This window comes from Mercenaria mercenaria, chromosome 18 (genome assembly GCF_021730395.1).
Source record: "Mercenaria mercenaria strain notata chromosome 18, MADL_Memer_1, whole genome shotgun sequence".
In the NCBI taxonomy this organism is placed as follows: Eukaryota; Metazoa; Mollusca; class Bivalvia; order Venerida; family Veneridae; genus Mercenaria; species Mercenaria mercenaria.
The window spans coordinates 45,454,648-45,468,289 of NC_069378.1; the positions used below are offsets into that span (position 1 = coordinate 45,454,648).

Below are 13,642 nucleotides of genomic sequence, written 5' to 3' on the forward strand. Positions count from 1 at the left end.
GAACAATAAACATAGATTCCAAAATGGGACTTATTCATTTTTGTCCGCTACATTTTATAAGACATCAAATCTTCATAAATTTTTCACAGAATAATAAGTTACAGTATGATTCATCTTGACTGAAACAGATGACTCTGTGCCAACACCAGTAATTTCGACTTGGATGCTTATTTTAAAGAATTTTTACAAAATTTAGGGGGAACTGTGTATGCATAACTTTTTCATATTTTATAATTATGAAGTCTAAGTAATTTCCATTTGAACAAAGTACACTACTACTGCAAAAACTGCAAGCATGAATTGATCAGTTTCTGTTTACTCAAAAATAACAATTACAACCAATACCTTAATGTCTCCAATAGAGCCTTCACCGATAGCTCGGACATCAAACTGTTTCTTCTTCCCACCAGATGATGTGGAGCTGAATCCCTGACCCCAAACAACCAAGGCGGGTTTCATCACATACTTCTGCTCTTGTTTCGGAACAAATGACCAGATTTGTGACTGAAATAGATATAAATTTGCTGCCACTTACATAACAAAATGAACAGATTCATTAAAACAAAATGAATTATAACATTTCACTTACTAACATTCACTGCCTAGTGATAAATGATTTTCAAAGTCATAGGCAGTTAATAGTTTACAAGTTCTAACATAGGATATAAAATCATAATGTAATTGGCTATATTAGAAAACTGTCAAAACTCGTATTAAGTAAAGAATAAAATACAACAGTCTTCCCTTAATTAAGCCTTCTGTGTATGTAATTTACCTGACTTTCATTTGGTTGAATGATTCCAGATTCTGGTGAAACCGAGAGAAGATTCTTGTCTGCAAACCGCAATTTCCACTCAAACCTGTTTTTATGACAATTAAACAACATACTAATAAATTATATCATAAAAATTAAATAAAGATAATGTTTTTTTTGTTTTTTTTTTCATTCTGAATCAATTTTCTATCAAGTATTAAAACTGCAAAGAGCGTCAAAAATTAAATCCAAACTAGAGCACAGAAGACTTTATTTCAAAATTTTTCCTCAAATCTCCCATACAAGTTAAGAATTAACTTTTTTCGATTTTTAAATCTTAAATTCATGAACTTTAAAAAAACAATAATTTTGAAATAAGAAGTTATATCAAATGCACATGATTTTTTTTACCTAAGGGGTATTCTTGATACATTCTTGATACTGTATGTTCGTTTAGACGAGGTTCCGATACATGTCGGTTTGAAGAACATTTCCCCTTGTGTTTCCAGTAACACCTGTGGAGCCTCTGCTGAACCCACCAATTTCAATTCCTGAAATATATCATTTCATTGAATGAAAAACAGAACGTAACCAACAGCTGACTTTTTTAAGACTCCTTATGACTTAATTTAAACTACACTTCACAAAAGGAGAAAATTATGCATACTAGGTAAACAAATCTGAAATTATTTATTTCCTTTGGTACAACGTCACATCATACAGACTCTGCCATAGCTTAAACAGAACTTTGTAAGAATATAATTTTTTTGTGACAAGAAAAGTTCATTAAAAACGTTATCTACAGTTAAGTAAAGTCAGGGATGCAAGGGGATGAGCAAATTGCTTGCATTATCTAAGGTTTCCAGTGATGTAAACATAAAAGATATAGTGAAAACAGCAACGGACCATAAGAAATGTCTGGGTCTTGATGCATAAGCCATTATGTTCCAGTGAGAATTTTTTTTTAAATTACATCCATTTTATATTTCTTTTTAGTTGTTTTCTTTAAATACTGTTAATAGTTTTAGTCACTTACATACACCTTTAGTACTAAAAGAGTTTACCTTGTCGTATTTGTTGTTGTCATTCAGCCTCATTTTCATCTTGTGTTTGTATGTTTTCACCTCCTTCGGGGAGATCTTCACAACATATATTTGTCTCTGGCCTTTCATCAAGGCTTTGGCAGGCTTCACAGAAAATATACTGAAAAATGTAAATTAAGGTTCAGTTAAAACCATGCAAATATACACCGGAAGGCCACTAAGTTAATCATGTAACAACTTGCTCCTTTAAGTTAACTGATAACACAAGCTTACTTCCGGGAAGTCTTAATTAAACCATGTAATAACTTACTAACTGGAGCATATTAAAACCTCAAAACATCATTTAGACATGGGGGAATGGACATCACCTTAATTAGGTAACCAATTAATGCTGGTTTTATAAAAATCTTTCAAGAGGTCAGGTAATACATGGTTTTTACATAAAATTATCATTGCTTAATCAAACTTCAAAGGATTTTAATAGCTTTTTTAGAGACCTGTAAGTTATGCTTAGTAACAAGTTTGAAAGGTCTTTATAAACTAAACCATGGTCATGATGATGTAACAATTGAATATAAGGGATTTACAACTTAAACACACATGCAAACATTTACATCAGAAAATCTGGGTAAATTACCGACAGACCTTCACTAAATATTGCAACAACTGACTGAATGAAACCTTTATTAAAATCATTCAGTAACTTACTTTGAAGGATCTTTTTCAAGATCAAACAATATAGGAGTAGTTCCTGTGTTTGTCATTAATATAGTTCTGTAGGTAGATTCTTTAGCATTAACTGCTGGGAATACGAGGTTGTCCGAGTCAAGGCTGTACTTTGGTAAGAACGTCTCGTTATTTGGCATGAAAGTATGACCTGAAATTCAAACAAGAAGTTTTTGAGATAAATCCTTACTAAGATATTTAACTTTACCAAATAAAACTGTAGTAAACTTGAAATACATACAACTGGTAATGGCATGCAATCAAATCTTTTTCATAAAGTGGCAGTGGAAAATTCACTATACAAAGTTCAGATATTTATGGCAGAACCAAATTGTTAAATGCGCAATTCTTAGTGGAAAAGAACAACACCTGACACTCCCCTTTAGCCTTAATCAAGTATATATGGCCTGTTCCTGTGTTTGGGGTAATTGTACAATTTATACAGGTATGGAACAGTCAGTAACAGTCTAGACAACTTTCCAGCTGTGGTCGTGAATGTAGAAATTGGAATAACAAACTGCTTAATCTTAGTAAGACTTGTAAAGGTCTATGAATATGAAAATACCTGCACATGTGAGTGTGAGACACCAGGGTGGGCAGTGAGTTGTACTTTCTACAAGTTTATAATCTCTTAGACTCTTGTAGTAAACATAGCATTCTAGTTCAGCACCAAATAACTGGTTTGGAGCATTCTGAAATAAAAACATCAACATTTTTTTAATCTAAAACACTAAAATTCCCACATCACACATTTAAATATTTACAACCCTAATAAATCTAGCTTGATAAAACTATATACAGGGGTTTCAGCTTTAATTAATGAAATCATAATGCTCAACTGTCAGGCAGTGTTAACATTCTTCAAGTTTTCAACAGATTAAGTTTTAGCTAATCAAAGGAATATGAGAATAGACTGTGTATGCTATTCAAACCGTTTGCCTTTAGAAGACTCTTTGGGGTTTTTTTATACTTATTAACTTAATATGTATGTAATACAAGATCAGTTTAAACAGTATAAATGCACGGAAAAACTGAACTATAAATAAAGACATGAATCATGGTACGAGTGTCACAGGGTGAGAAAAATATGCAGCCAAGTCAGGACTAGAACCCAGGGCCTTGGAATACTGTTCCGACGCTCTACCAACTGAACTACCTAGCCACCTACACACTTTCTCCCCATTTTTATATTCAGGTCCTATACCCTGACATGAGCAATTTTCATTTAAAGTAATTAAGACAAGAACAGTGGAAATAGAATCTGCCAAAGAGCAAAGGTACAAAACAGAAGTTTAACAAATATATCACAGTTTTTTCTGCAGTACTTACTGGTTTAAATTTGACCTGGAATGAGCATGATTTAAGCGGTGGAATATCTATGACCTCTGGGGTCACTGAAAAAGTCTTCTCTGGCCCTGGAAATATTTAAAACAAAACTGTATTAAAATTTAATGCTATGAAATATGCAACTTTCAAAAAGCAAGAATTTATTGGATGTCAGCTTGATATTGAAATTTTGATAGTGAAGTTTTGACTCACTGCTGCTGTGATGATAAGATCTACTTTTCATCATCAGAGACTAGGAAAAAATAGGAGAAAGGATTTAAGACAAACATGAAAAGGGTAACTTAGAAATCTTTTATCTCACCTAGATTACTTATTAATTGCAAATTTAGTTGGAATAACTGGTTGGATATTTTACTTTTCGTATTTGGATGTCAATCATGGATAATACTTTTACTTTTTTACTTCTTAAATAGTCAAATTATTTTGGAATGCAAGAAAACACCAAAAATGCCAAAAAAAGAAAACATTTAAAATACTGCAATTAGATTCTATATCACAAGAAGTTTTTAAATATTTTTAACTTTCAAGTCTTTACATATTAGATCTCATCATGAAAGGTAAAACAGGTCTATAGATTTTACCTCCGATCCACTGAACCGTGACTTTTCCTTTAGTATGATTGGTCAGATTGAGAATTTTGTCCTCTATAACCCTCAAGTTCTGACAGTTACCAAAATCTACAACATTCACATCCAGACTCACATGTGGTACGAAATTCTGAAATTGAAACAAAAAACATAATTTGCATTAAATTCTGAACATTTCTTTCCAAAAAATTATAATTACTATAATGTGACTGTATACAAACATGTGTTTTCATAAAAAATCATCCTCCATCGATAAAAAATACTCATCATAAAAATTTTTATTGACAATTTAGCGATGTCAAAAAGTTATGCATCACAAGAAAAAAGCTTTTATAATGGACTAGGCAATATGAAAAAAAAAACAAGAGCACCTAGGCAGAACAACAGACCTTCTGTAGGCCAACTGGAGGGCTTCCACACATGAAAGAGTTCTACACCAAGATCAAGACTTTGAGCCAACAGTAGAGAAAGCAGTGATTCAAAGTTATAGGTCTTAACCATCTAGCCACAGTGGTGCAATTCATCACAAAATTAATTATATGACATTAAAGTAAATTAGTATAAACAAACAATTTTGAACTGTGACAGAAAATACAAAATCAGACAAGTACTTACAATTACATCAGAATGGAAACCATCATTGAAATATTCATCCATAGGAGCAAACTGATGCAGTGGGTGCTCAGATGGGTTCTCAACTGTACCAATCTGCAAGTAAATTACAACAGAGAAATTGACATAAAGACAAACTATGTGAATGACAACTTGTGTATAGACATCATTAAACAACTAGTTTTGTATCAGATTTAAAAATCTGCAGTTAACCTATGAATAAGTCCACTTTTTGCTATCCTAAGCATGGTCTATGAGTCTTTATTACTCATAGCCTCTACTCCATCTAAACAGCTGATCGCATATATTGACATACTGCCGTTTCACTGAAGCACGATAGGGGTAGACGAATTTGGAGCTCTATGAATAGATCTAGTAAGTCTTTATATACCAGCTTGACTGCATATTCCATTTTCTTCCTTAAATTTTGGTCATTCCAAATGCAAATTAAAAGCTTCACAAAAGTTACAGATACCTTATTGTGGTATGATGAATAAACTTAGTGTCTTTTTGAGACACAGATATAATTATGAAATTATGCCAAACTTTTTCAGCTTTAAGGAAGAAGGTACAAGCAAAATAAAAGATCATTCAAATCCAACCTGCTACCTCTTACTCCCCCAAAACTTTTCTTTAAAAACAAATATAATATCCATAAGGTCTTGCATAATTACTGATGGGTACATAGCATACCTGTATATAGATAATGTATAGCTGAATTAAACTCAAAATGAATTATTAGAAATATGTTAATGAGTTAAAATATACATTTAAAATAAGTGTCTTATAAACCTTTTTTTTTGTTTATAACTTATCTTTTACTTTCAGTGACACTAAAACAAGGTTACAATAATATTATATTGTTTTCCTGCCCAAAATCTCAATGACTTGTGCAGACATATCAAAGTATTTCACACACCACAATACTCACAGCACAATAAATATTAAGAATCAGAAAGTGAATATATATATACAGTCAACCAATCATGAATATACAATAAACACACTTGGAGAGATGACACTATGAGATCTGTGACATGTTTAACACAAAAGGGCCAAACTGATGATTATATTAATGTATTTGATCCTATATTTTCTTTCAGTCAACGTTATAGTTTGTCCAGTAAGGTAGTTCTGCGTGTTTGATAAACTGGAAGTTACAGTGTAATGACATTACCTGGAAAGCATTGAAAAGCTGGACCCTGAATACAAAAAGGTAAATTTTCTTGCGTATAAATGCCATCCAACATGTACATTTATAAAAACAGCAACATTATATAATATTATTCTTTCTTAAGATGAAAAAAAAGAAAAACATTTTATTGCCCACTATATCCTAAAGTTTACCATTTTACAACAGTTACTAGCTGTGAAAATCCAAATTGTGAAGGAAAATTTGTTTGCCAAAGTGTTATCAAAATTCTGCTTTCTCATTGACTCTCATTATGAAAATGAGGTCCAAATGTTTCAAATTAGTCTAGCTAAAAAACCCAAGCACACGACCCAATCTCTTTTAAATGCTGAATTTTCTTCACTGTAGTTTCAAAAATTCAGTTAAATCAAAAAGCACATTTTAGTAAAACTTTAGATATGACTGTGCAGAACTACCTTATAAACGATGTACTAGCTTTTTACAGCAGCATAATCAACCAGTTTAATTTCAAACTGAAAGTACCAAAGAACCATTAATCTTCAGATTTCATTTTTTCTAAACAGTGTAGCAAGTTTAAAATTATTATCGCATGACCCTCAACGACTTCTTTAGGATGAGTTATTAAAAAGAAAGGTAGGTGAAGAAACCAAAAACACAAAAAACAAGAGCACCGCCTTGCGGGTGCTGACGCTCATCTGATTTTTTTTGTATAATAGAAATATTGTCCTACCCATGATTTTCTAAGTCTAAAAAGGGCCATCATTCTTGCAAAAAGCAGGATAGAGTTATGTTTCTTGATGTACAATGTCCACTTATGATTGTGAAAAACTGTTGCAAGTTTTAAAGCAATAGCTTTGATAGTTTATGAGAAAAGTTGCCTTAAACATAATACTCAACCAAGAAAATGATTTTCTAAGTCCAAAAGGGGCAATAATTATTGCAAAAAGCAGGATGGAGTTATGTTGCTTGCTGTACAGGGTCAGCTTATGATGGTGAACAAGTGTTGCAAGTTTCAAAGCAATAGCTTTGATAGTTTAAGAGAAAAAGTTGACCTAAACATAAAACTTAACCAAGAAATCTGATATTTTCTAAGTCCAAAAGGGGCCATAAATCTTACAAAAAGCAGGATGGAGTTATGTTTCTTGCTGTACAGGGTCAGCTTATGATGGTGAACAAGTGTTGCAAGTTTTAAAGCAATAGATTTGATAGTTTAGGATAAAAGCTGACCTAAACATAAAACTTAACCAAGAAAACTGATTTTCTAAGTCCAAAAGGGGCAATAATTCTTGCAAAAAGCAAGATGGAGTTATGTTTCTTGATGTACAGGGTCTGCTTATGATGGTGAACAAGTGTTCCAAGTTTCAAAGCAATAGCTTTGATAGTTTAGGAGAAAAGTTGACCTAAACATAAAACTTAACCAAGAAATCTGATATTTTCTAAGTACAAAAGGGGCCATAAATCTTGCAAAAAGCAAGATGGAGTTATGTTTCTTGCTATACAGGGTCAGCTTATGATGGTGAACAAGTCTTCCAAGTTTCAAAGCAATTGCTTTGATAGTTTAGGAGAAAAGCTGACCTAAACATAAAACTTAACCAGGCAACGCCGACGCAGACGCCGACGCCGACGCCGACAACCGCTCAAGTGATGACAATAACTCATCATTTTTTTTCAAAAAATCAGATGAGCTAAAAATTGTGGAAAAAAACAAACAACAGAATACATTATGAAATATTCCTACCATAAAGTGCGATAAGGAATTTCAAACTTATCACCAAAATATATGGTAAAGATGGCTGCACACATGGTAATGATAAGGGAGGTAATCACTCATCTTTTTAAAAACTCAAAGATATATATGACAATAATATATTGTGTGGTGCATACACTCTCAAACAATGCTTTGTCACTCACCAATACACTAGAACTATTATCTGACTTTTTCAAGTAACTGTTCTCAAACCGTAAATTTTCCACCGGTTCTACCTCATAAGGTTCTTTCTGTTTTAGGTGCGTAGAGAAAATAACTTCGTTTTAATAATTTTCAAAAAGCTGAAGAAAACTTACAAAAAAAAAAAAACATGATATTTATCACAAACTACAACATTTCTGATCAAAACACAATCTTGTTGCAAAACGACTTATAAGAAAAAACAGAGAGACATGGCAATTAACAGGTACATTCAATCAAGTTGAAAACAACTTTCACATCTTGTGTTTCCTTTTTCAACTAGTCTGAATATATGATTTAACTTTAAGCAGATCTTTCAGATGGATAAAATGCAAACAAGTAAAATAATAGCAGACTCGGCTTGACGGAGTCTGTTCATGAGAGGTAATGAAATGTGCCACACCTCTCACAACCTCTAGCACCTTGCTAAGCAGAATTTTGTTATGCATATACATTAAAGGGACTCCATGATCCATAAGGATCAGAAAATATAGCAACACCGAGTCCAAGAACATGGAGCTATTTTACCACTGCAACACTGCACTTAACCCTTACCCTGCTGTATTTCTATAATGGACTGGTCCATCTTTCAGTTTGGACCATACCATTTATTATTCAAAGGGGTTTGCACTGAAAATTTACTGACTGAATAGCGAACAGTGCAGACCATGATCAGACTGCACGGATGTGCAGGCTGATCTTGGTCTGCACTGGTTGCAAAGGCAGAATCATTTTCCGCCAGCAGGCTAAGGGTTAAAGACCGCTGTTATGATAGTTACTAAAATATGTTATAAATACATCTAATCTCCTGCATTCTAGATAGGGCTTTATAATTACAAACATTTCCCACTGTCTCGAGATTTTTTCGAAGATTTTCAGACAACAAAAAATTCTATATTCTGACTATGGAGTACTTACAACTGGGGCCATAAGTGCTCCGGCATCATCTAGCTCCAATCTCCCCTGCTGGCGAAGCTCGTTAAGTTGTTCCGGAGGATACACGGAGAAACCTCTCTCGATATGTGTACGATAGTTATCGAGGTGCTTGCTCTGAAGAACGGCTGGTTTCACAAGTTCTGAGTGACAGGTTCCTAGCAGGTCAAGGAATAATGGACCCTGGGGAAAATAGCAATATCAGTTTATGTGAAACTTCATCAATTATAATTCCTGAACATTAAGTCCCTTTTTTTTATTCAAGCATTCTGGTACACTTGTAAGAAAAATCATGTTTACAATGTATTTCAAATGGTATAAAATAACAGTCCTGTCAGGTCAACTTATTATACTAAGGACCAAGAAGTAATGCAGTGATATTTGATATCCTTTTTCTACATATAACAGATATTAGAACCAAATTTATACATAGACAGTGCTTTGTAGTAACTTAACGGCTTCAAATCAGTTATAACAAATAATTATTCTTTGGGACATACCAGTACAACATCTTTGTCATGTTTAAATTAAATGTTTCAATTAATTAAAACATGTATTTCTTTCATTAAGGCCTGGGCATAAAATCTAAATTTAAAGTATATTTACAACACAAACCTTATTGTGTATGACACAAGCCACCCGTCTATAATAATTTATTGGATGTTGTGGAATGAACTTCAAGATAAGCGTTCTTTTTTCCTTTGCCTTTAGTGTTCCTACTGTCTGCTCAAACTTAAACACACTTTCACCACAGTCTATCATAAACTGAAATTGTAAACATTATAAACTTTACAACATAATGGTTCAAAGTAAAGTAGTTACTGAACTTAAAATATAAAGGAATACAGAGAATTTAAACAACATATTATAAATTAAAGTAATATTAACATAATAATCTCTAAAATGATAGAAAATGGAAAATCCCTTGAAATTTTAAAACAAGTAAATGAGACTACTTCTCAGCCTAACTTTGTCTTTAAACAGAACATCATCAAAGAAATATAACCTAATCAAATTGAAATATAAAATACTCCATGGGTGAGATACATTTATGTGCTTGCTCACCATTTTAAACTAAGGGTGTAAATCAACAAGAGCTGTCACAGGACAGCAACGCTCGACTATTCAACAGCCTTGTCGCTTGAATGAATACGAAGTCGAAAAAGGGGTATAATTTAGTAAAAAAGTAAAATAGGGTTATGGAACCTGCATCGTGCTTATCAGCTCATGACAGTGGACAAGTATATTAGGTTTCAATCCATTCCCATTAGTGGGAACTGAGATACCAGCTTACATATAAGAATTTAACCCAAAACTCCTAAGTTGAAAAAGGGGCATAATTTTGTAAAATGCGAAGTTGATTTATTGACCCTTTGCACTGCATGTCATATCATGACAGTGAACTAGTTTGTGAAGTTTCAATCCATTCCCATTAGTGGATACTGAGATACCAGCTTACATACAAAAACTTAACCAAAAATTTCTATGTTGAAAAAGGGGCATAATTTTGTAAAAAGGCAAATAAAGTTATGGGACCTGCTTTGTGCATGTCAGATCATGACAGTGAACAAGTGTGTGAAGTTTCAATCCATTCCCATTAGTGAGTACTGAGATACCAGCTTATATACAAAACCTTAACCAAAAAATTCTAAGTCAAAAAAGGGGCATAATTTTGTAAAAAAGCAAAACAGAGTTATGGAACCTGTGCAATGTAAGTCGAAAAAGAGGCATAATTTTGTAAAAAAGCAAAATAGAGTTATGGAACCTGTGCAATGTAAGTCAGTTTAACACAGTAAATAAGTGTGTGAAGTTTCAATCCATTCCCACAAGTGGTAACTGAGATACCAGCTTACATACAAAACCTTAACAAAAAATTTCTAAGTCAAAAAGGGGCATAATTTTGTAAAAAAGCAAAACAGAGTTATGGAACCTGTGCAATGTAAGTCAGTTTATCACAGTGAATAAGTGTGTGAAGTTTCAATTCATTCCCACAAGTGGTTGCTGAGATACCAGCTTACATACAAAAACTTAACCAAATCGGGACGAGGATGCCAACGCCGACGCATAGGCGAGTCCAATAGCTCTACTATTCTATGAATAGTCGAGCTAAAAATGGATATCAATCATCAAAACATCCCCATATCATTTTCTACGAAGACCAAGTTTTGAATAAATGATGACAAAAGGCTTCGGATATCAAACATAATTGGTCTCTGCATGAACACAAGACAAATCTCCATATCCACCTTGAAAAATGACAAACAAACCAAAGCAATACAAAAATGACTCAAAGAAATATCCATAACAAAAACACTATACACTAATTTTTTACCTGATATTCAGCATCAATATCAGAATCATTGATAATGTCTATAGTTCTTGTAGCCACTTCACCCACGTCTATCTGTAGGAAGTTAACAACTCTAGCACCAAGCTGTACTTCAGGACCTGCAAATATATGCCAGTAGAATGCACCATCACTTTTAGAAGAAGCTCTTAATACTAACTTTTAGCCTGCTTGCGGCAAGTGATTCTGCACTTGTGACCTGCGCAGTTCACTATTCAGATAGTAAATTTTTAGAGAACACCCCTTCAGATAATACATGGTTTTTGTCCAAATAGAATGATAGACCCATCCATTTTAGAAACTTAGCAGGGTAAAGGTAAATAAATTTGTGCTGTAATTAAAGCATCTATATTTGAATGTACAGATTCATACCAGCCTTGCTAACAACTAAATACTCTTTTTCAATTAATTACTACTTGTCTTACTTTCTAATTTTTTACTCAATAAAATGTATTTTAAAAACAGCTGAGATTAGCTTAGTTTTAAAGAGAGAAGGGACAAAATTATATAAAATTTGAATAGCTACACGAGTTACCTCCCATGAACAAAACATAAGATCTGAATGCAAATTATATAATTTCATCCATGTGTCACCAGTAATTGCTATAAAAAAGTAACTGTTAATTAAACATACTTAACATTATCAATAAATCTGTCAATTGCCTGTTTTTAAATTTCAAAAAAAAAGTTTAATTCAAAGTTGTGAAAAAATATGACCGAATACCTTTTGAAGATCCCACACATTTGATAACACTTTTACTGATTTTGCCAATAGCTATCACATTGAAGTAGTCTACACTGGTAACATCTACCATGTTTGGGTTGTATGTAATCTGCATAAAAAAATACATAAAATATGACAAAAGGAAGTTGAAGTTTAATTCTGAAGGATAAAGTCTAATTCTGACTTGAAATTTCGTCACACAAGTACAAGAAGTGATAAGTGCTTATTTATTTCGGTGCAGTTATCCATGCTTGGGGCTCAGGTGACAATTTGCAATGTGAAATATGCACAATACAAGTTCTGCAGGGGAGATACTGCAGGACTTGAGGAGTGCAATACTTTATTGCAAAATTGTAAGTTTATATTTGTCAATATTATAGCTAATAGCCTAAAATCTTTTTCAAAAATGATGTCATTTACCTTATATGAAACTTATGCATCAGTATAAAACACATATTGGCATTTAGGGTTCCATTGCAACTGAATGGAGTTTAAAAAGAAGAGTAGTTAGTAACACTACTTATTATCCATGTAAAGCCTGCTTGTGAAATTATATTTTCAAAGAAGGTATTTACAAAATGTTTATAGAAATGAAATTTGTAATTTCATCTCTTGTTATAAACTTAAAATTGTCACTCTCTGTAACAAACAAACATCATGCTTTTCTGCTCATAATTCTAAAATGTTTTTAATATAATAGCTGTAAGTGATTTTTTCGGCTTTTTATAAAACGCAATTTTCAGTATTATTCCAAACATTTCATTTGAAACACCTGATTGTATGTTGGATGTCGAATTTGTACCCTTTTAAATATCATTTCTCTTTTTCTATCAACTTGAATGTAAAATCTACATTTATCTCCCTAGTGATGTGGTTAACACTTACTGGAATTTTAACAGAAGCCATTGGTGGAACTACTCCCTGCATTTTAGGGCATGTGAACACTGTGTCAATACGACTCAAAGCTGATGGATGTTCTACTTTGTATGGTGCTCGAACCTTTAAAAATCAGAGATTTTAATACTTAAAAGACAAAATCAGTACTAAACAAGAGCTGTCAGTGGACATCAACGATGAACTATTCAACAGCCTTGTCAATTGAATAAATATAAGTCGAAAATCGGGCATAATTTTGTAAAAAAGCAAAACAGAGTTATGTAAGTCAGTTCTTCACAGTGAATAAGTGTGTGCAGTTCCAATCCATTCCCACTAGCAGTTACTGAGGTACCAGCTTAATATATACAAAAACTTAACCAAATCGGGATGCTGACACCGATGAATGTGTGAGTCCGATAGACTAACTATTCTTCAAAAAGTCAAGCTACAAACTGATGATCAATGCCAAAACACTTAGGAACATTTTGTACTTTAATAAACAAATAAGTTAATACAAAGGTTTATTAATACAGACTTTTTCCCATTTCTAAGCTCTTAAACAACTAATAGCATGATGAACAATTATACATGT

General features: G+C 32.8%; 1 protein-coding gene across 4 annotated transcripts in view; it reads right to left on the reverse strand.

The window, feature by feature from the left end:
• LOC123539491 (cilia- and flagella-associated protein 65-like) overlaps window positions 1-13,642 on the reverse strand; it is a 39,541-nt gene that overhangs the window by 17,223 nt on the left and 8,676 nt on the right. For 3 of the 4 annotated variants that reach the window (XM_053530725.1, XM_053530727.1, XM_053530726.1), the window contains exons 8-22: window positions 13,060-13,173; window positions 12,175-12,283; window positions 11,436-11,551; window positions 9,719-9,868; window positions 9,089-9,286; window positions 8,134-8,220; window positions 5,073-5,165; window positions 4,452-4,587; window positions 3,853-3,938; window positions 3,089-3,215; window positions 2,506-2,674; window positions 1,819-1,957; window positions 1,166-1,305; window positions 776-860; window positions 346-504 (exon numbers count right to left, since the gene is read on the reverse strand). In XM_053530725.1, the coding sequence (XP_053386700.1) occupies window positions 346-504; window positions 776-860; window positions 1,166-1,305; window positions 1,819-1,957; window positions 2,506-2,674; window positions 3,089-3,215; window positions 3,853-3,938; window positions 4,452-4,587; window positions 5,073-5,165; window positions 8,134-8,220; window positions 9,089-9,286; window positions 9,719-9,868; window positions 11,436-11,551; window positions 12,175-12,283; window positions 13,060-13,173 (1,908 nt within the window). The remainder of the gene's footprint in view (window positions 1-345; window positions 505-775; window positions 861-1,165; window positions 1,306-1,818; window positions 1,958-2,505; window positions 2,675-3,088; window positions 3,216-3,852; window positions 3,939-4,451; window positions 4,588-5,072; window positions 5,166-8,133; window positions 8,221-9,088; window positions 9,287-9,718; window positions 9,869-11,435; window positions 11,552-12,174; window positions 12,284-13,059; window positions 13,174-13,642) is intronic. The other variant, XM_053530728.1, reaches the window with a different exon arrangement.